General features: G+C 41.6%; 1 protein-coding gene across 1 annotated transcript in view; it reads right to left on the reverse strand.

The window, feature by feature from the left end:
• EGFLAM (EGF like, fibronectin type III and laminin G domains) overlaps positions 1–21428 on the reverse strand; it is a 72084-nt gene extending 50656 nt beyond the window's left edge. Inside the window, exons 1-4 of the mRNA XM_021552052.3 lie at positions 21320–21428; positions 7009–7121; positions 4994–5077; positions 3854–3880 (exon numbers count right to left, since the gene is read on the reverse strand). Coding sequence (XP_021407727.2) covers positions 3854–3880; positions 4994–5077; positions 7009–7121; positions 21320–21428 — 333 coding nt within the window. The remainder of the gene's footprint in view (positions 1–3853; positions 3881–4993; positions 5078–7008; positions 7122–21319) is intronic.
• Between the last annotated feature and the right edge of the window lie 2302 nt (positions 21429–23730).

A 23730-nucleotide genomic window follows, 5' to 3' on the forward strand; every position in this document is an offset into this window, starting at 1 on the left:
TCAGTTAAAAGCCTTGACTTGAAGCAAACATTTCCCTTATTTGTCCTTCTGCCACAAACACAGAAAGATTAACCCACAGAAAACTACTGTAAAGAAGGCAATGCTCAGCTCTATGTGAAGAGCTTGGGCTGATGAATACTCTTTAGAGGAGCCAGTTCAAATCTCCCAGAAAACAGAAAATATCACCAAAATATTACATTTAATCACTGTCTGCTTCACATAGCATGGATCAGCCTCAGACATTTAGATCTGATCTTTAATGGAGAGTGCATACATGTGTAAAGAAATTGAGTATTCTTTATCTGCAGCCTACCTGGAATGTCTATATTAATCCCAGAATTATGAATTTTGACAGCATATACAAGGAAACAGAAATGTCAGGTTCTATACCACAGACTAGTCTAGTCTGAAAAATAAGCACTTTTAAAAAACTTGTTTTACAGCTATTATTCTTCTGTTTTTCATTCTCTGATATTAAACACATTATTCATGGTGCATTTGAAAATGCAGAGTTCTCCTTTTTCTTCATGTTAGAATAGACTTTAAGTCTGCACTTCCAGTTGCATTAAAATAGTAAACAATTCCCAAATTTTATTAACTGCTTTTAATGGTCTTTTGGAAAAAAGCACTTCCTCTCTACTCTTTGAGGAACTCACATTATTACTAAAACATTGTTCAGCAACACCCTGCCATCTGTCATTTCTCTTGACATGGTTTTGGAGCTTCAACACTGATTTCCTATTATCATGGACCACCTGACCACCATGATGTTTTTCCATCATTCACCCTTGATCTGCTCGAATGATCTGGACAGGTCTGAGATGAATCTGAGATTATAACAATGCTGGAATAGTAACTGTCCAGTTAAAGGCAGCAAGAATGCTCACTCTGAAAGATTAATCTGGGTCTTTCAGTCTCATAGCTGAAGGGACTGAGGTCTTTTACAATGTGATCTGAGAAAACCATGACCTCCTCCTGGTGACAGAATTGATGCCCCTGCTTCTGCCTTTCTATCCTCCATGCCATATGTACTGTCTGCCTTTAAACTATGTGCATTTTTTTTCCTGACAGTATTCTTCTTTATTACACTCATGTTTATAAGGAAAAAATCCTTCATTATCTGTCTTACTGTTTTCACACTATTCAGGAACTTGGCCCTTGGAGAGAGTTAGATATTAGTGTATGTGCCTGATATTATTACCTCCAGACTCAAGTCTACAATAAACTGAACAGAGAGGATTTCTTTGAGTGCCTGGCCAGTCAAGATCAAAGCCCTAATATCTACTAAGGTATTCAGCAAGTTCAACGTGTGTGCCCTCAAAACCTCAGCAAGGTATACTCATGCCTTACACACATGGCTACCTGCCTCCTTCTGGCAGTGCCTGCTCCATGAGCACAGTCCTGGAACACACAGTGGGTATCTCTGAAACCAAACATCTAACCTTCAAGGATCAGGGTATCAGTGAATAAGTAAAAATTCAGGACACCATCAAGCTACCCTGACCTGTGGCAATGTCAGGGAATACCCTCCTCACACCAGGAACACTTTCAAATCAGATCCTGGAAAAGAAGCAGGGTTCCTGGTGTCCCACTGTCCAGTAGCCTGGGAGTACATATTTAATTTCTTTTTCTGCTTGTATTTAGAAGACAGGTCTTAAACCCAAATTCTGTCCCTCTCAGAAGAGACAGAGTGACCTCATAGATAACAAATTTAGGTAGTATGCGAAAGAGTTATCTCCATCATTTTTGTAGTCCCCCCTCCACTCAAATTAGCTCTATATTTTGAAGCATGATGCCCCAAACTCAACACTCAATTGCTGATGATGCTTCAGTAGTCACCAGCCTCACTTTCTTGCCTTGCACAACTCTCTCGCTAAAATCCTGATAAATGACATTTAGTATTCTCATTACAATCTCACATTGTTGAATGGGTTGAGGCAATGTGATGCCTTTTCTGTGGTAAGGGAGCCACTTTCACATAGATTATCTCATATATCCCTCCCTGCCCTGCCACACAGCTTGCCTTCCCTAGAAGTGTGTTGAAACTGTGAGGCTCAGTAAGCTGCCTCACAGAAACCAGGATTAAAAATTGTTTTCCAGAAGAATGTCTGTTTTCTGTTTTGTTTTAATCCAAAAAACCATCAGACTCTGGATTACAGCACAGCTGCAGGAACGAACCTGGTTTTAATGACATTCTCTCCCCGGCAACAATTCCTTCCCTGAACTACTGGTCTCAGCTGGTCATTTCCTATTTTATACTGGTATGTTTAGTGATTTGGCAGGGAGCAGTGTTGCTCTCCAGGGCTCTGTGCCCCACCCAAAACCTCCCACCTTTAAAGCCTACTAATTTTTATTGATCTTTCTTGTTTTTTATATGTACTGGAGTTCCTGAATATTATGCCCACCTATAATAAATGGTACTGCATCTACACTTCCCCTGGCTGCTGTCACTTCCATATTCTCTACTGTAAAGATATACATATATAATATATAATAATATATATTACATATATAATAACATATATAATACACAATAATACACTATCCACTTTGCTTACACACAGATACATGAACAGAAACAGGCAGCACAAATCAGCTCTTGGTGCTACAATAGTCCCACGTGGCCCAGAGAAGCCTCCCAGAAAGCAGCAGGGTCATACCCAGCACCAGGAGAGGCGTGATGGAAACATTAACTATGCAGACTTAACCACAAAACTATTGCAGATTTCTGTTGAGTTTGGTATGAATACAACAGAAAGCATTTCATCGAGAACACCACTTCCTGGAGGATTAATGACAGCTGGGAGTTGATTAATCCCAGCCATTCATACTTCTCCACAAGTACCCCTCAGAAGTGTTATTTTTATCAAGCAGAAAAAAAAGTGCCCAGCATGGAACCTCAATTCTGAAATGCCACAATCCAGACTCAGCTCAGTTAGGATCGAACCGCATAGTCCTGGTTCAAGTGCATCCTGAGGACTCAGATTCCAGTAGTCCAACCAAACTCCCCTTATTTCAGACCAAAAAGAACTCTGTGAGCTCTACCAACCATGTGAGATTTCTCTATTCCTAAAATAGCTCTCAGAAAACAAAAGTCTGCAAGAGGCTGTTGATGCTAGGGATTTCAGTTAAACACTGAAATTGCTGTCCTTTCCCCATCCAAACCCAAATCCTGCTTGCTTCCTGCTCACAATAAACCCAACCTGTTTACTGCTCACAGGAAGCAGACTGGACTGAGTGCAGGACTGGAAATAATCAATCTGATTAATTCACCAGCTGCAAAGCCATTAAGAGAGTTGGTATTTCTTTCAAACTTGTTTTATACTAGTAGCTAGTCTCCCACTCCTTCCTCCTGGGCGTTGCATGGCTGGCCTCTTCCTGTGCTCCTCCTTCTCCTCCTTGGCTCTCTCTGGACTGGCTCAGGTTTTTCCCTCTTCATCTCCTCTCCAACTGCCAGACTTTGTTCTTCCCTTCTACTGTCTGGCTGACTACTTGACCGTCCCTATCATCTCTAAATCCTCACTGTCTGGATATATCTCATTTTTTAGACAAATCTATTCCATCAAAACAAGGCATACATAAATACCTCTGGTGACTGAGAAGAAGGTTTATCCATTGCTAAAAAGGGAGCTACTTTGCCTACAGGTATCCACTTTATCCACCTGTGGATTTTGAGTTTTTTGAGGCTACTATCTGCTACATTTTGACCACGAAAGATCATGTATAAGTGCTACATAGCATCAACATTTGAGATCAACTTTTGTGTGTATTTCTGTGGAGAGACCAAGTCAGAAACATTCAATTTTATTTTAAATCACATCTGTGACTAAGTTTCATGTGAAGCAATACTTACAAAAACTGCTTGTCCTTCAAGTTGACCCTGGGAAAAAGCAAATAGGACTTGTTAAGAACTAAAATAATAAAAAGTGATGGCAAAAGCAGAATAAATAATGGGTGAGAGAATTAAAACAAGACCAATGCTGCAGCACATAGCAGTCTGTGTGGCTGTTAATCATCTGCATGAGTACTGGGATACAGACTTTCCTCTCCCAGTGATTAAGAAGTACTGCTGCTAGGATTAAGATAAAAAACCCAGTGGTGTTTGATCTTTCTTGGCAGTACTAACAAAAATAGTTTTTAAGAAACAAAAAAGGCGAGAAAGGAATACAGAGATAAAGATAAGAAGGGAGAAAATAATGCATGAATAAAGAAATGCTATATTATGACACCAATATTGTTTTATTCCCCGTGATCCCAGAATCCTGCAGAAGTCAGAACTGACAAACAGAGTGATGGAAACCTGCAGGAAATCTGAGCATCCTACTCACTCACACTTCCAGTGACTAAGTGGGGCAGAAAAAGGGAAGGAGGAAAGATAAGGGAAAAATAAAAAAAAAATTTAAAAAAAAAAAAAAAAAAAAACAAGACCAAAGGAGATATAAAAGAAAAAACATAACTTTAAAAACAATGAAGAGCAATGAGGAAAAAGTAGTCCTTTCAAGAACAAAATAAACACCAGCAGCTGGGGGAATCTTCTAGAATATGAACTTGCAGAACTGCAACTAAAGCAGCCATATTTCAGAAGGCCACAGCCTCACACAGAAGCAAAAACACTCTGTATTAACTCACACAGCTGTGTCAGACACTGCAATACACATACAGTGATAGTGCAGCTCTCCCTCATATACTCATGCAATTCCACTCCTTCCATGTGTGAAAATGCATGCATTTGAAATTAAAAGCTCTATTTTAGTAATTTTACTGACAAAGGCCAGTACTGAGAGCAATTTCCAATAGTTTTACATGATAAAATAGTAAGACAAGAAGGAGAAAAAGTGCATCACTCAAGCACAAAAACATTACCCAGAGCAGATCTGGGGCTTGGATCCTCACCATATTTTGTCACTAGACAAAACTACAAGGAGACAGTTGCAAGTTTCCACTTGCATGTTCTGCTCCAGTGTTCTGATTGTTGTTGAAAATAAATACTCACCATGCTAATCATATCCAGACTCAGGGGAACATCATGTGAGAGCTGTTTAACTGCTTTGTCACCTTCAACTTCTGAGTAAAAGACCTTGGGAAGAAGATATAGTCAAACTTGTTACGGCAATAACTCAGTATTTCAGAATAACTTAAGAATGAGTGCACTATTGCATCATTGTCACACTGAGGACAGAATTTGAGCCCATGATCCCCCGCCTTTTCAAATGCAGGAAAAGCTGAAGTCCTTTAATATTCCTTACATATTTGCTAGAAGTTGTCAGTGTGACCAAAGTACACCATCACACAGTGTATACACTTACCTAATATGAAACACAGTTGTAGGGCTTGTAGCATAGGCCTGAGCTGTTTCATTGTGCATCATTTGTCTGTCATTACCATGAACAGCTAAAGAGTTGTAGGACTAGTCTGCACTATACAGACACCTTACTTCGTGTAAGAAAGATGTTGACATTCCATGATTATGACATTACAAAAATTGCTGAATCATAAAATGTCTCTCAGTGTCTGCTGCCATGTACTGGAGACTAATGAGACAGACAATCTGCTTTGCTGTGCACATAGACCCAGAGGTACCAGAGGGTCAAGATACTACAGTGAAGACATTTTGGGTAGAGCATTGTTGATGCTGCTTGTCATTGGTTTTATGATCATGCTGCACACACCAGCTCAAGGCTTAAAAAAACAAGTGGAGCTCAGATGCTTGATCTGTATGCATGAAGACTGACCACTGTTTACAACTTAGGCCACTTACTCCCTGCACCTCTGTTTTCAAAGAGAAAGGTGGACCCAGTTATACAGAGCCCACCTGAGGCAGTTCCAGACCGCAGCAAGTGCTTTTTGGAGTTTTAGACTAGTTCATACCACTTTCATAACAATAAAATTAATTTTGCAGCTTGGCTGCACTGGTGTCATTTACAAGACTGTGGGATAAAGAAGCATGTGTACCAGAAATACCTATTGCAAAGATTTTTTCTCTTAATGTACATTAATAACTAAGGTACTCCATAGTATTCTGCTTCCCACCTTTTTACATAAAATTGAATTTGGGGTATTTTATTCTTGGAAATTTCCAATCTATCCATAGAAAATGCTAATGAGAAAAACTGCTATTAGTTTTTTGTTGTTTTTGAAGGGGAAAGCAACATATTTTAGTCAACACCTCAAACCTTTGGTGCTAATTTCCGACTGATTCACTTCCATTTTGGGAACATTCCATTTTAACATGTATTGCCATGGAATACATGTTAAAACAATACCTAATAAAAATGAATGAACAGCATGATATTGCTCATAGCTTTTCTTCTTACACACTAAAATACAGTAACCAGTTTAGCCTAGCCATTCTTTGCCCTATAGGCAGAAGGTAACATGGCAGAGGCTTGATGGGGGTCAGAGATTTCCTAATAAAATTGCTGAGTATAACAGGAAAATCATTCAGCTTCTTTAACAGAAACTGACTTCTGAGGTAGGGTGAAATAAAACAAAAGCCCTTTTGATATTTATGGCTGCAGGTGGGTTCCCAGGGATTCTAGGCAGTACAGTACCTATCCAGGAAGAGATTCCATGAAACACTCCTTCCCTTGTACCTGTTGCAAGTCTGGGAAGCTTTAGAGGCTCAGTTTGAAAACATATCACTGCTAAAGTAATCCTCAGGTTGGAAGTAAGAATCAAAGGATTTGCATGGTTCTCACTTGCACAGTGCAATATCAGCCTGCTCTGCTCTACTTTACTGTTTTATCAGAGAGCATTGAGACCCTTGCAGGAAAACCACAACAGAAAAGCAATCTACATCCACTGCAGGCCCTTGACATCCAACCCAAATTCCCATCATAGCCTGCTTCTAAAACATGAGCTGCTTATTTTTTTAAGGTTACAGCTCAGTCTGCTCAAGCTCACTGTCCCCTGGCCACTTTCTGGGCAGTGACACTGTGAGAAGGGGCTGTCCTGCTGGTTTCAGTGTGTGCAGCCTGAGGCCAGGCAGCAGCACGGAGCATCACTTACCATGTACCCTGTGATGGTGCTCGCGTGCTGCTTTGGCATCTTCCACTGCACGCTGAACGCTGTGCAGTTCAGTGAATCCAGCCGAATGTCCAGAGGAGGCCCCAGCCTCTCTGCTAAAAACAAAATGGCATTGTATATATAAGGAGCCATAGGACAGAACATAAAGAGCCATAGGACAAAACCCCTCTCCTTTAGCTGTCTGGCAGGTATGTCTTTGAAGAATAGGCCTGTGCTGCCCTCACTACAAACTATCAAACACACCCCACTACTCAGATTTGACTTGGGTCCCCCTTTTACCTCTCCACTTCTGACTTACAAGGTAGCAGTGGAACACCAGGAGAGGGGTTGCAAAGGGGGACATCTCCTCTTCTTAGTGGGCGAGATGCTGCTTAGCTTAGGAGCACCCAGTGCTTCAAGCAATGCCATTGAACAGCTCATAGGCTTTTAAATATATTCCTGAAATGCTGGATTCTACCCAGGACCCAAAGACAGGGACATTCACACATTCATACTGCTTGTACAGTACAGCTGTGGCACAGATTCAGACTCCTGGGAATGTCTCCCAGAAATGGTCTGGAAGACAGTACCTCTCACACACCACATCTGTAAGTCAGTATGGACATCTCTGGGGAAGGAAGGTGTGGAAAAGAGCCAAACCATGCCGTTCCCTGGGGCCTTGCCCATTTTCTTCATTAGCATGGACTTAGTCCCATGGATTCCTGCTTGGTCCAGGGACTCGGAACACAGCATGTGTTACCTCCTATGCGCACCTTCTGCCCTGCACTCAGCAGTAGCTGGAACTACACACCACTTGCTACCTAAAGGAGTGGCAGGGATGAGCAGCCAGGGCTGGTGTATCAGTGTACACTTAAGAAACATTTCACATTCAGAAATCAGCTTTCTAATCTTCACAACACCCAATAAGGCAGATTAGCATTTCAGCTGCATTAGTAATAAGGAAGAAAGAATACCCGCCTGAACATTTACTCTTAACATATTCATAGCATCCTTGTGTTACTTTCTGGAGAAGATCTATGAGACAAATTTGCTGGAAGGCATAGTTGCTGAAATAACAAATTTTCTAATCTGAATGCACTATAGGCCAGTAACACTATTTATTCAAAGTATTTGGTGAATAATTTGGAACAACAAATAAATTTGAACAAAATGCAATCCATTTGTAGACTATCTGCAAGCAGAGAGACAACATCTGTTTAATAAGGAGCCAAATAATGAATTATTCACTTAGCCCTAGAAAACACTACTATCTCCAGGTTGCAGATGATGAAAGAGACACAGAGAGCCAAAAAGTGACCTGAGTTATACTGGCCTATAAATTGTCACTGTGGAGTAAATACAAAGCCCTGGACTATGCCAGGGAAAACAAGAGCAAGGAGCCAGAGAGGCCCATATTTTTAACCTCCTTGTTTAGTTCTCCCTAGAAGTTAAGGAATTCCCCTAACACAACAGGGTTATGGCTGGATGCTTGCTTGGGAACCAGTCATAAGCACCATCAGTCCTAGCACTGTCTTTGCAAGCAGCTTCAGGTGATGGCCAGCGCTCAGCACACCACTGCATCCTGCCCTGAGACAGAGCCGTGCGACAGGCAGGCACATGACACTCACACTGCAGGAGACCTGCTGCCTCATGCCCAAACCAGGAGCCAAGAGGAAAAAGAAAGCCAGTGGCAGTTGTGATCCATGCACGGAGTTATTTCCTGGGGAGGCTAGAGGGCGAGGCAGAGAGGAGTATCTCATGCAGCATGCCAGTCCCAGAGTCCTCTGCTGTCACCACTCCTGGCCTGACAGCTCAGTGATATGCATCTGGGGACTCAGAGTCACTTCTCGTTGTCAGAATTTCTCACAACCTGGCATAAAGTAAAAACAGTCCATTTCTGGGCTGAACTTTCCCTCTGCAGCCATGGCAAAGTGATGGCAGGATCTGACACAAGCATTGTTTATGGCACTGAGCTGCAGGAAATGTCATGGCTTTTGAACAACCATATCAAAGTGATTTGTCAGCTGACCACAACTGCTGCAGCACATATCACTGCTCTACTGACAAGCCATTTTGAGATAAATCTGAGCTTAATGTACTTTGCATGATTTTACAGAGCATCATGTATTATGCACACTAAACACAGATACTGAAACTGGTCTGAACATTTATGTCTTTATGTCAAGCGTCATGTTTATACTATTAAAAATAATAAAAAGTTTTCAAGGGTAAATCTCTTAGGGTATTTGTAGTTTCTCCTACAACTGGGGTCAGAAATACCTCTTCTCAAAACTCATCATGAAATCTTTGCTAATATGGTAGCACCAGGCACAAACTGAGCCTCCTCCCCTCTGCACCCTGTGGATTGGGAATCTGCAGACGAGTGAGACATATCCACTCCTTGTACATGCTCTGAAGATCTGTCTAAGTGATGATCCCCCTGCCAGTGTCCTCTGCAGTTAGGTCAGTGAATACCTAAGAAGGCATGGAGATTTGTTCTGATCATAAGGAACAAGGAGCCAATTAATATAAACAATAAAATTAAACATGTTTTGTACAAACACACAGTCATTCTCCTTTCTGGCCCATCAGGCATAGAAAGTTCAATTCTGTCCAAAATGCTTTTATAGTAATGGAAGCAATTACTCCAGCACCATGCAAAGAAGCCATTAATCAAGGGGGAGCACTCTCACACATATTATGACTATACATTGTGAAAGTATATCAAACACAAGAACTTAATGAGCATTTAGCCTCATTAGATAAACAATGTTGAGCTGACAATGTTGTGTTTACTTTTCTGCTTACAGCTTCTTTCCTTCCCGTTTATATGCCTTTGGCTCTGTACTTCTAAAAATATGCAAAAAACCACCAAACCAGTAAAAAAGTCACCAAACAAGCTCTCCAAGTAAGCTGAAGAATACATAAGAAGTCTCCCTGAGGTGCAGTAAATTTTGCCATTTCAAAATAATAACCATTATTTAAATTTCTGCTTCACAAAAGCAAATAAAATTAAAAATTTTGAAAATGCTTATGCCTTCAATACAAGTGTCACTTCCATTGTGGCTCTCACTGCTACATACAACAGCCTCTGCCCACAGGCTACCATCAGGGTGGCCACAAGCTAAATGTGTGCCTCATGGGAATGGTCCCCAGCCTGGGTCCATCACTGGTGTTATCCTTCACTGCAATGAAGAGATGAAATTCTTTGCTGTGAGAGTGGTGAGGCACTGTCACAGGTTGACCAGAGAGGTTGTGGATGCCCCAACCTTGGCAATGCTCATGACCAGGTTAGATAAGACCTTGAGCAACTCAGTCCAGTCAGAGGTGTCCCTATGGCAAGGGGATTTGGATTAGATGGTCTTTAAGGTCCCTTAAATCCCTTAACATTCTACCATTCTATGATTATACGTAGCCTTGTCTCTAGGTGTTACTTGCCATCACTGAATCCACCCTCTGGTCCCAGGCCAATCATGTGCAGGGCTCAGGAGCAGCCACTTCATCTGGATACTTTCCTCCAGCTACTGCAAAAAACTGCTTATGCAGGAAACCCTTCCTTCCTTCTAGTACTGGACTGAAAGCTAAATCTTGCTACAGTGATGAACAGTTGTGAGAAAAAACCTCAACTTCAAATGAAATAAATTTCTAATGTTCATAGGCTTCACATTTGAAGCACACTGGATAAATTAGCTCATCCCTATTAGTATGTACTACTACTACTACTATTTTAGAGCAGATTTCAAAACTGATTCAAATTTTAACTCAGATTAAAATGCTAGTGATTGAAAACAGTTCTAATCTTAAATACTGATGAATGGAATATCTCAAAGGATTTTCGTTAGAAAATTTTCTTTTATAATTTTAATCATATTTTGAATTTAATCTTTTCCTTTTAGATGTTGTTACTATATCAAGGCATACAGGTAGTAACAGGTACTTGCATATCCTGAAACAGCATGCAAATTCACTGATACAATCCACATGCAATAATAAAGTAATACATTTAAGGGAAAATATATGGTTAATTTCATCTTTATAGGTTTGTAGTTTAGAAAATCAAAATCTTTATACTACATTTTCTGTACTACTCTTAACAAGAGAGCATAAGCCAATGAAAGGAGATAAGCATTTCACTGTTTTACTCCTAAACCTCTGTGGGTAACAGCCTAAGAGGTACTGACTGAAGGGCTCCTTATTTTCAAGTTTGATGTGTCTCCTATTTGTGTCCCATGAAACAAGTGAAACTTGTTGATGAAACGCCAGCTGTCACTAATAACATGTCACAATGTAAGAAAAGAGGAATTAAAAAAGCTCAAGAAAAACAATTCAAACTAATTCTAAATTTAAGTTTTCAGAAAAAAAAACCACTTTCCAGAAATACCTCTGAATTTCTTCTGTTTGAAACATTGTGTTCACCACTTCACAAAAAAAACTTCCCTATAAATTTTATTAAAATAGCATTTTATCATTGTAATAGCTGTTTTTGAGGGAAAAAAGCTTGCCTGCTCCAAGAGCTGAAACAAAGTGTAGAACAGTTCATTCACTCTCTTACTAAAATATTGGTGAAGTTCTTATTTATTAAGCAATAAACAGTGATAAGGTCTTTTGCTTCCCTTATTTTACAGACTGAAAGTTATGCAAATACCACAGTGGAAGGAAGGCAATATGACAAACTGAAAAGGTCAGGAAATTCTAAATTAAAAAAATATGCCATCTTTAAATTCCTTTGAAGCCATTTCCAGCTCCCACTGCCCAGCAGCAGTACGTACGTAAGAGAGCAAGAATTTTGCAGCCACAACAACTACAAAGGACAAGGACTCAAAACTGGAAAATCTCAGCCATCCTGTCCTGGTTCTGCACCCAGAGCAACAACATCCACACACTGAAAATCTTAATAGTTGTTTCTCTGAATGAATCACCAGCACTGCATCAGATCTTGCAGCACAGATGGCAGGTAACATGGCCCTAGAGAAGCACAATGTTTTTTGATTCAAACCAGAGTACACAAATCTTTGGAGATACTAACCTGACCTTCATTAGTCCTTTTAAAATACCAAAAGAAACCACAATGAAAAAAATTTCTCAACATTTTAATAAATAACAGGCTTGAACTCGTGTTATTTTGCTGATGTTTATATAGCATCTGTTATCTGCCCCAGGGACAACTGAGGTGACAGTCACTGGGATTTTTATAGCCCAGCAAAGGGCTCAGAACTTAAGCTACAGTGCAACACCACGAATCCCATTAAGAACGAAGAGGCACAATGTCACTGGTGGCTTTGTTGTGGCTTTTCCTGCTGTACCTTGGCCCCCAGATCACTGAACAGGAAGGCAGCAAGGGGAAGTTCTCTCCTTACACTCCTTCCTGGAGCAAGGTTCTGCTCCCAGGAAGGCTCCAGCTGCAGCAAAGGGAAGGAGAGAGGAGGTGAGCCCTGCAGAGTGCAACAGTGACTTCAGGACTGAAAAGGAAAAGCAGTAACTACTTATTTAAAAAAAAAATTTGGAGAGCTATATATAAAAGTTTCTGGCTATGGATGGTTATGCCCTGGATACACTTTTGAAGAATTCCTTGTGCTGAAGGTTATAGAAAACAGGGGACATCATATCTCTGACCAAAGGTCTAGTTTGTATCTGTCTTGCCCTAGTCAAAATGAGCACATCAGGCAATCTGTAGGCAACTGCTACAGGTTTGTGTTTTTAATAATTATTGCTCAGAGGCCAGTTTGATTAGCAAAAGTGTATACCTTGTACTTGCACCTTAATAACTTGGAGAAATATTTCACCTAATGGAAGCATTTTCCACTTCCAGAGGAAATGGAGTATAAATGCCTGTAAAAACCCCCGCCAAGACACTCCACTTGAAAAACTTACACTGCATTTCTGGAAGTCTGAGTCAAAATCTGAAGCTTACTCCTCTAAAACCAGGCTTGTGCTTTGCCCATTGAAGGGTCAGTGCTGGGGCACGGCTATCCTAGCTCCTGATATCTCTGCAGCACCTTGGCCTGGCAGAGGAAATTGGTAACCAGGTTCCTGTTCTTGGAGAAGGGATGGGACGGCACTGAGGCTCACTTCTCCCTTCTCCAGCCTACAAGTTGCTTGAATGAAAAGCTCCACATTTTTTCTGGCTTAGGATTTCCCATCTGGACTCCAGACTGCCTTGGCCCTGTGGATGTGTCCAGTGACTGGCAGGCTGCAGCCAGTCCTGCCTGCTGCCAGCACACTGCCTGCCCTGCCATGGCCTGTCTTCTCATCAGCTGCTTCAGCAGTTTTCAAATAACTTTGATAAAACGTGTCTAAGAGATTTAACTGAAGTGCCAGAAGGTAGCTGACATCAAGCAACCTTATGTCACCCTTCTGTGTAATAGACTTTTGTAATTTGTGGGATAGGCTGCTTAGGAATCAGCATGCCAGTAGCATATCCTGGCATCTTCTCCCACCTCTTCTGTCTCACGGGTTATGCATCCAAGGTGGTAGCAAGCACAAATACTGGAGGAGCTTCATAAACCACAGCATTTTGAAAAGTAAAAAGGCCAGTGAAATTGTAAAAATACCAAATAAATAACTTGAAAATTTATTATCCTGTCAATTAATGTCACTTGTTTTTCAGGTGTTTGCTGTCCAAATCTTATTAACTCAATGGAACACATGGCAAAATTGTTCATGACAGTTGAAAAGTGTTCTCCTTGATGTACCTTAATTGGTTCACTTTATCTACTACACATTTCTTTTTTGCTGAAACCCAGAACAAAAGAGCTCTTGAAGAAACATCTTACTTGGTACAAGAAAATAATTAAAGGGGAGCTTCCTGAATAGTGGTCATATAGAAAAAAAATACAATCAGACAATTACACATGCATTACAAACACATATGTAAAAATATTAAAGTGTAAAGAGGACAAAGCTGACCACGTGACAGGCAACAAATATGCTGGGGGAGGATGTGACATGCAGCATTTGAGTTCCCAGAGTCCTTCCAAGTCCTGAGTGACTGTTTTGAAGCTCATTATTCATGGATACAAATGATTTGGTCCTGCTCCAGAAAGAATCACAAAAATCAGCATGTGGGTTTATTATCCCTGAGGTTCTGGCACAGGCCTCACAGAGTTAAACAACACGAAGTGTAGCAACCTCCCACCAAACACTCTATATTGATCACAAAGCCAGATAACACTCATTTCTCTGTAGAAAGCAGAGTAGTTGGTCCAGTTGGTGCTTTTAGTCCATGACAAGGTGGAGGAGGAGAGCTCAAAGGAAGCTAAACCAGCAAGGTGAAACACATGTTTTCAGGAGATCCTCATGACACTCTGCAAAATCACAGAGGGAATGACGCTGGAAGGCACATTTGGAGATCACCTAGTCCAAACCCCTGCTCAGAGCAGGCTCAGCTGCACCAACACTTTGCATAAAGAGGTTTGAGTATCTCCAAGGACAGAGACTCCACAATCTCAGACTAAATTCTCAGTCACCCTCACAGTAAAAAGGTATTTGCTCACTTTAAGGGGAATAATCTGCTTTCCCTTTGTGTCCATTACCTTCAACCCTGTCACACGACACCACTGAGAAAAGCCTAGCTCCATCTTCATTACTCCCTCATCATTTATATACACTTGTATGATTCCCACAAGAATTTTACTTCTGAAAAAAATCTGGCATCTTCTCAAGGAGCAGGAAATTCTTCCCCAGATCAGTTCCTTCCAGCGTCTACAGTTTGATAGGTTTTGTTCATAGTTTGGCTTCTTTTTTCCTAAAATGATATGCTAGTTGAAATGTTTCATGCATAAAAGCAATTAACTTGAGTGAAATACTGTATAATTTTTGCCCTTAGGATTTTTTATCAAAAGATTTTTGAGCACAGAAACACAAAGCCAGTCTTGATTTAAAACTTTGTATTAAATGGTGCAACAATACCTCTGGCAGAGCAGAAAGATCAGAATGATTTGATCTGTATTTGAAAGAAGTATGATCAACATTCACAGGATGTTCATTTCCCATCATTTTAGAAAGACAATTTTGCAAGTTCCAAATGTACATAGGTATGATATATATCATCATTTTCATAGATACCAGCAATTTTAACCTACTTTTAAAATTGAGAGAGGTGTTAAGAGTAATCTGTCTTGGGATTCTTCCAGCTTCAGAGATCTTTCTGTGCAAATAACACTGGACTGACTATCTTCTATGGATGTGGGGAAACTCAGAACCACTCAGTGTCTTCGCAGAAGAACTCTTCTTGACGCGACTGCTATCTGCACTGTTATATAAAATGTGTTTATTAGCTGTAAGATTAACATATATAAGGGGAAAGACACCCTACCACTACTTGGGGATACACTCAGAAAGCCATCTTCAGCTCTGTACACCTCCATACGGCTTATATTTCCTAGCTTTAAAAAATTATCCAGGATAACTTTGGCAATGCTTGAGTAAGACATCTTTTTAAGAAAAGAAAGCCAATGCATTTTGGCTATCCACCTACAGGGATCCAACCCAAGAGAAGAAAGGGTTTCTTCCATGACCACATAGCTGTCCTCTCCCTTTTGAACAAATGGTTACCTTTATCAATATTGTCTGGATTCCTTTTTTCATTGGAGGCCAGTATCCTGAGGGACTTTCCTCAACAGTAGTCTTTACTCCTGGGTGTAGCTACCTTATGTTCAAGGGAAGAACTGGCCTGAACTTGGTGCATTTCACACTATATGCCTCTCACCTGCAGTGTTTCATGGATCATCACACAGTGTATCATTATCTAGGTTTGAGTTAGGCACCCGGTTGTGTGAAAGCTTTCCCCCTAAGCCTTCAATTTTCAGTGGCTTATGCCCTCCTGAAGCAGTTACTTTCAAATATGAATTCTGGTGTGCTTGTTCTCAACTCAGTGGCTCTGAGAAGTCTGAAAAAGTAATGTTGATATTTTGCTGTGGTTTGGATGGTCACATTATACAAAATAACTAATCTGGTTGCCTGTTCAGATGTGTAAGCATCTTCACTAAAAGTAAAAAATAAAGGAAAATAAAATCTTGCCTAGCCAAAAGTATTTCCTTTCAGCTGGAATTAGTCAAGAAGAACAGGTCTGGAGATTTGTTTGATTTGTGGGATTTTTTTTAGACAGATCATTTGTTTTCACAAAAAACAATTAAGAAATTTCATTCAAGATCATATCTCTAACATAATCTCCTGTGTCCCTGTGATTTCGGAAGTATTTTGTTATGCAATCATAGACCACCATCACACTGATAGATATGGCACTCAACTGTACACTCAATAATGAAATAATAAACTCTGGTTGTTTGCTTAGATTACATGTATCTTTAATATCCTTGAATGACTTTTTAATATTACAAACTTTCTATAAGCATTTTAGACTGTAAGCTTCTTATGATGGAAAAGTTGTGAAAAGGTCCTATCAGTCCTGTTTTGAGGACATGAAGCAATGATAGCCACCTTTTAAAAATTAATTTTATTTTCAATTATAAAAAAGAGCATAAAAAGAGCATAAACACATATTGAAAGATCATAAATAGAAACATGCAAAAATTTGAGTCCCAATACCTGAGGAGTTACAAACTTACAAGTATTCTCTCAGATAATCAATGAGTTTTAAGGGGTGCTGAAAAGAACTCATGCACTGAAATTTTCCAGTTTAAGGAAACAAGGTACTATTCTGTTCCTCAGGATGTCTTTTGGGGGACTGACATTCAGAATTCCTGCCACTAAGTTTAAGGTGATTATGACTGTTGGATGTGTTCACTTCAGTGCTGTCCTGTCTAGCCCAGTGTTACTGAGAGAAAAAGAGGGCTTTTTCTGCAAGACGCACCAGAAGACACCATGAAAATCACCCACACATTATCACTCAGTTGAAGCCTGGAAGCATTGACTAAAATTGGGGTACAGCTATGATGAGCACCCTATAGGAGTAATTTCACTGTCTAAAGTGGCATGGTGGAAAAGGATAAAAGCATAAAACCACTCCATTCCCATTTAAAAAATAAAAAAATAAAAATCTGGCCTGTGAAGGACTGGCAAGCCATCAAAGACAGCCTGTGACAGTCTCAAGGCAGAAAGATTTCCCAAGAATCATTCTAGTGCCCCAACTCCAAAACAACCCCTCCTCTCCAAAGCATCACTGTGAATCCCAGTATCTGGTACAGAATGTCTTGGCTAATGAACACTGATGGAAGTCTGAATAGTCATTTCATACATTGGCATTGGCAAAATGGTGCCAATGAAAAACATTTACTGAAAGTTTCCTTGTATAGAAGATTGCAATTTCATGGTGCAAAGGGCACAAGACATTTTGCTACAAGTGAGACTAACTAAAGTCGGAAAACGTATTTCAGAATAAGTAACAGTGACACACAGAGTAACATGCTCAAGTGGGCCAATTCACCACATTCCTATTGCTGCCCTGGAAAGAATTATCAGAATGATCCTATCTGCATGAAGTGGTGATGTGATTGATCAGTTTTCAGAATTTACCAGACCATGGACCCCAGAGGTACAAGAAAAAGTCCAATCGAAATATCACACAATGTTGTGATGGAATTTACACCTGAAGGTGACAAAAACAACAAATACCTATATAATGAGTGCTTGATTTTATTGATGCTGAATGAATCAGGCATTTTTGAAACTGTAAGAGGATGATACTAATCTTCCCTCAAATAAATTATTCACATCTTCTTTATTAGTTCTAGCTCACAGATATGCACCGCCTCTGACAGTTCTACATCCCTCACATTAGGAATCATTCCGCTTCCATGTCATTTCTCTTCTCAGACACTTCACATCTAGCAGCAAATCAACCTTACCTTTGCATGCTTTACGTGTGGGATTTATTATGACAGTGAATAAGAAGTCATCCTATTGTTGTTCCAAAAAACTGTAATATTTAAAAACTCAAATAAGAACCTTCTTTCCAAAACACTGTTGCATTTTTCCTATCTGCAGACCTGATCGCAAGGCAGTTTGACCTATTTTGATACATAAATATGGCTAGACTTTCAAGAGTGTTCTTTACATAGCAGCTCTTATTATAGTCAGCTTTTCTAAAGAATTCAAGTATCCCAGTGCCAAATCCTGATTTAAAAAGTCATTTACTGTAGTGCTGACCCAGGATCTGTACTCTTTTGAAACTCTGGCCCTTGTATTGTGTGCTACTCTCTTGTAAAGTCTTCAGATTTTAACTGGTCTGATTACTCCAACATTTACACAGAAAGCTGGTGATATCTACTGCTATGGACATCTGGGAAAGAGATACAAGCCAAATTCTTTATTTATGTTAGCTGGCAAACATAATATATTTATAAAAGGAGAAGCATTCCTGAGCATCAGATATGATTATTTTTATTCTCCATGCAGACCAACTTACCCACTTTATTGTTCTACAGGATGTTGGAATTTTACACTCTTTTACTAAAGAAGAGTCAATGCAATGCAGTGCAACAACTTTATGTCATGAACATCCACAAGACTGGTCAGCTCTTTCCCCTAAAACTCTCTAAAATCACATAACCATTAAAATTAATTCTGTGTTTATTTTGGTAGCAGAGTAACACACTGGGAGTTAGCTTCAGACTCTATTCTTCAACCAGTTGAAACTTGAAACAGAGATGGCAAAAACCTGTGCTTCTGCAGAAGGCAAAAGCAAGAAAACAATACGAAAGCAGCAGTATGAATGCCAACTTCTGGGAGTACAAGATATTGAGAATCCCAGGCTAATCTCTTCCCAGCTATACTATTCACCACATGGTGTCTAAGGATTTGTTTTAAGCCCTTCCCAAAGAGTCTGTCATCCCGTTTTCTTGTCTCCAGAAAATGTATTATGTAACTGTAAATAAATGTTCAAATTATTTTAGCAGTCATCAGAATGTCTTGTATTTGAGTACAACAGTCTATTTCCCTGAAGATTACTTTAAGAAGTTGCATTTGTAGCCATTTTACTACATATTTTTAACTTCACAAACAGCTTTCTCACTTTGCTGCTTTCTTGGGATTATAGAACTGATCTTTTTAAGCTAAGTCCTGAACTGAAATTTGGGAAAAATGGAGCTCCATTTTACTATCTTTTTTCTTTGATCCACAGGACCTCCAATTCAGCTTCTGTTATTGAAGATCAACTGGTTTTATGGTTTCTCTCTTGATATAACCTCTTGCTTTCACCTCAGTTAAAATTCCTTTACAAGTCTCACTTCTATCACTATTAAAAGAGCAAAATGAAAGAAAAAAAAAAGTCCTGAAGAACTTTTTACTGTCTCATCTCTTCTTTACTCACTGAATGTTTAATTTTGGATGTATGAGTAAATGATAGTTCTTTTCTACTCTTAACCACCCAGCCTGTTATCCTGCAAAACAAGGCAGAGATGTTCCAGCTACATAAAACCTGTTCTGAGTGTTTTGAGAGCAGCAACATTTCACAGTAAAAGCACCCAGTCATGGGATGCTTGGGAGCCCTCAGTTCCAACAGTCCCCACAAAATGCAGATGGGATTTAAATTATATATATACTGCACACAGTCTCTGTGGGGGAATCTCTCTCTTCAAATCTTGCACAAGAGGATTTTCAAATGTTTGCATAGATTTTGAAAAAAATTTTGTCCAATAAAATTCATTGCTTCTTCAGCAAAAGAAGCAAGGAAGGAATGATTGAATCAATCAGTGAATCTGAAGCATGTTATAAAAATTAACACTTTAAAATTGTGCTAACAAAAGTAAGGTAAAAAACCACAAACATTAATTAATTTCCATCAAAACACTACAGTTAAATTTCATGCTTTACGGTGTTTCAATTTAATGCACAGAAATACAGTTTCTCCAGCTCTGCCATTCTCCTGTGACTAGGGGGACCAAGTACAACAGTATGTTAAAGTCAAAGAATATATTAAAATATTTATGCATTTGCTTCCCCAACTTCACATATCCGATATTTTTAATGCAAGCTACTAATCATGTCATTCACAACGACTGTCTGCCTAATTTCCTCAAGTACTTAATGGTCGCTATTACGATAACCGAGGATCATGGGACTAGATCCCTAAGAGACAAGGTCAGACCAGCAAAATTAGCCATCTGCCCAGTAAGGCTTTTAAGCTCAGGCTGTATTTAAGTATTAAGTTTCCAATTGTACAGGCATTTGTTTTCTTGTCATATGAGCATGAAAAGGCACAGTAGTGATTCTAAAGACCAGCAACAAAAATCTTTCAAATCTTTCTACTGTGGGATAGATACAAAAAGGATCTAAATCTACAAACACTTTGTGAGATGAGGCAGAACTTACTAAACTCTTTGTATTTTCAGATGAACTGATCTCAGTGAACTCAATGATAAGAGTCAGTGTTGGTCACAAATATTCCAGGACAGTCTCGGTGCTTTGAGACAGTCCCGGCCATAGTTATCTTCTCTTAGCACCACAATTTGCAAAGTATACAGAATGTCAAACTTCACTATGCACTATGTCTCATCTCATTGTTTACATTTTACCTTACTGTTTCATATGCTGCAGACTGTAAAAGGGTTTTAACAGACTCGGGGTTTTAACTTTCAACCTCTAAGGACTGTGCAGGACTTCCTTGATCAGCGCGCAAACGTCCCGCCGACAGCCGTGGGAATTCTCCCACCCGACACGGGCAGTGGCCAGCCACGAGCAGGACCAGGAGGCACACCACATTATGCTTGGTACACGATAACTACATTTTTGAGACAAAATCATCGCTTCTCTAGTAATGTTTCCTTCGCGTTTCCTACTTTGTGCAAGGCTATTCGCTGCCACACATACAAATGTCACAGCCACGGAACAGCCTTCCCGACAGGTCACCCGTGACTGGCTTAGAGGTTCACCTTCTAACTCTGCTCACGCCCCACCGCAGGTTACGGCATCCAGGGAAAACCGGCTAAATTTTTTCCCGATTTTTTCTGCAGTAGCTGTAGCCTGGTACTGGTTTGTAAGCCGAGCGCGCCCACCGGCACTGGGTATAAGATGTCGGAGAAAACGGGTCATACACCGACCCCGCAACTTCGCGGGTCCCTGCCGTTCCCTGGGCACCCTCTCTTCCCCGCGAGAGGGCGGCAGGGACTCGCAGGGAAGGGCGAGGAGCGGCGCACGCCCCGCCGGGAGCCCGGAGCTCCCGGACGAGCTCCCCGATCGGGGGCGCGGCGACCCGACCTCAGGCACTGCCCCGCTGCCCACCCGGGGGCTGCCGCCCGGCCCCGCTGCCGCCGGTGCCCGACGCGGGGCAGCCCCAGTGTCAAAGGGACGCGAACTTCGCCGGTGCAAGCGTGCCGCGGGGCGGGCGCCGCTCGCCTGGCGCTGCCGCCCGTCCTACCTTGCCGGCGGGGGATGTTCCTGCGCGGCGTGGCCGCGCAGCCGATGCACGAAGCCAGGAGCAGCACCAAGGCGAGGCAGCGGCGGTGACAGCCGCCCAGCGCCTCCATGTGCGCCGAGTGCCCCCGCAGAGCGGGGAGCTGGGGCCGCTGGCCGCGGGCGAGGGGCGCCGGCGCCGCCGCGGTCCCCTCCGAGCGGCGCCGGGTGCGGAGCGGGGCCGGGGCGGCGAGGAGCGGACAGCGGGGCCGGGACGCGCGCCGGGCAGGGACGGGGAGGGACGGAGGGAAGGGGGTGGGCGGCTGGGTCCGGCCCTTTGATGGGATTACGGCCGCCCGGCGCGGGGCACGGCTCGGCGCCTCCCCCGCGGGGCGCCGCCGCCCTGGCTCATCCGACCCAGCCCCGCTGGAGGGGTCGCGGCGTCCCCTGCCGGAAACCCCCGTGCCGGCGGGGTCCCTCGGCAGTCCGGCACCCCTAGGCACCGTGGGGCAGCCTGTCACCTCTTCCTCTGCGGGGACCCCTGCCCTCCCCCACCCCGGGCCCGTTCCGCCCGGAGGGACCCCAGTTCTAGTGCTGCCCTCCCCAGGGAGCATCGGCCTTTGACGCGGGTTTCTTCCTTTTTTTTTTTTTTTTTTTTTTTTTCCCGAAAGCATGGGTCTGAAATGCTAGCCAACTGCTGGGGCGAAGGCGAAGCTAGGGAGGGGATTTGGTTAAGAAATCGTTGCTGAATTAAGAGGATAAATTAAATTTAATCCCCCCCGCCCCAGATGGAGGCTGAGGCCTATCCAGCCACTCAGACTAATATAGAAACCCCTGTGGAGATTAGAGGGGATGGAGAGGGCAGGGGGAGGAAGGCAAAGGGAAGCACTGAAGCTGGACCATACCAGAAAAAAAACTGAGATCAGCAAGAAATCCAAAGCATCTCTTCAGAGCAATGAAACATTGGTGGGATGAAAGACAAAATCCATTTGGTTCAGTATCCCGTCTTTGAAATTTAAAAGACAGAAGGAAGTGAAAAAACTTTGTATTAGTAGATATGAGATTATCTGTCCTCTGCTCAGGGTCTCATCCTAAGCTTGGTTAGTTAGAGATCAGTATAAACCCTGAAACACCAGAGTTGTTATGTCATGAGGGCTTTGTGTGGGCTTTGGTTTGGAAATTTGCTTCATTTGTTTATTTTGCTGTTTGCTTTGGTAACTGTCAGTGGGTTTGATGTCCATACAAATTATGTAGCTTTACACAGTCTCTTTGTGAATCTGTAAAACTGATACTCTATTCAATGAGTTCCATGCTGTAATTTTATGACATGTTGAGAAAAAACAGGAAGAGATCAGAAGAAAAACTGTCTCTCTGTGGGTGCAATTCTGATTTAGGAAAATAAGGAAATTTGTACCTCTTTAGGGTATGAGAGGAGACAAGGAAATGGTGATAAAATCCTTTGGACAGAAGATCAGAGGAAGGGAGTTTGATCCTGTATCCTGTAAAATACTGCAAGTACCTCGTGAAGAAGCTGGAGGCAGTAATGAAAGCCTTTACAGGAGACAGTGGAGAGAACAGCCCTTGCCTACCTCAGGAAAGGAGAGGAGACAGAAACTGGTTCCCTCAGAAAGGGCAGCCTCCAAGTTTCAGAGTGATCACTGCTAGAGAATATGCTCAAGGCTACAGGAATTAAAGATGAGGAGTAGCTTTGTTAGCATGATTGGGATGCCAGTGGTATGTCTGTCTCACACTCTTATCAGGTTGCCTTTGCAGAGACAGGAATTGCAGTACATGTGGGAGAGCTGCAGGACTCATGACAGGAATTCCTGGCAGGGTCAGTAATTGTGGCATGCTAAGAAACTGCAGTTCACAGGTCAGAGGATGCACTCTGGACTCCATATTTGCCCAAAAGGCACATGGACTGCTCACTCTGACAAAAATGGCAAGCAGATCACAGCCAAGGGTGGAGAAAAGCAAAACCTGTCCTCTATATACACTCCAAGTAATTGTGGTTTGTACAGTGTGCTGTCATCAAATTCATTACAATTTTTGCTTTTCTGCTTATTTGATCTCCTTCCTTCCTTCCTTCCTTCCTTCCTTCCTTCCTTCCTTCCTTCCTTCCTTCCTTCCTTCCTTCCTTCCTTCCTTCCTTCCTTCCTTCCTTCCTTCTTTCCTTCTCCATTGGCCTTCTTCTGACTTTCTTTTCTGGCAGTACTCATAATAATCACTGTAATTTGTCACACCTATCTATCCAAAGTATTCTGTGATTGAGTTGTAGTTGGACATCTTGAGGCCAAAGTGATTGGAATACCAAAGCTCATACTACTGAGTTTCAGGCAGTTATAAGATTCAGACAGATTTTGTAATTTTTATTACTGTTTTAGGAGATTATCTCTGCAGCCATGAAAGTTGGCAACTTGCCCTCTGCTGCAATGG

Source organism: Lonchura striata, chromosome Z (assembly GCF_046129695.1).
Source record: "Lonchura striata isolate bLonStr1 chromosome Z, bLonStr1.mat, whole genome shotgun sequence".
Classification (NCBI taxonomy): domain Eukaryota; kingdom Metazoa; phylum Chordata; class Aves; order Passeriformes; family Estrildidae; genus Lonchura; species Lonchura striata.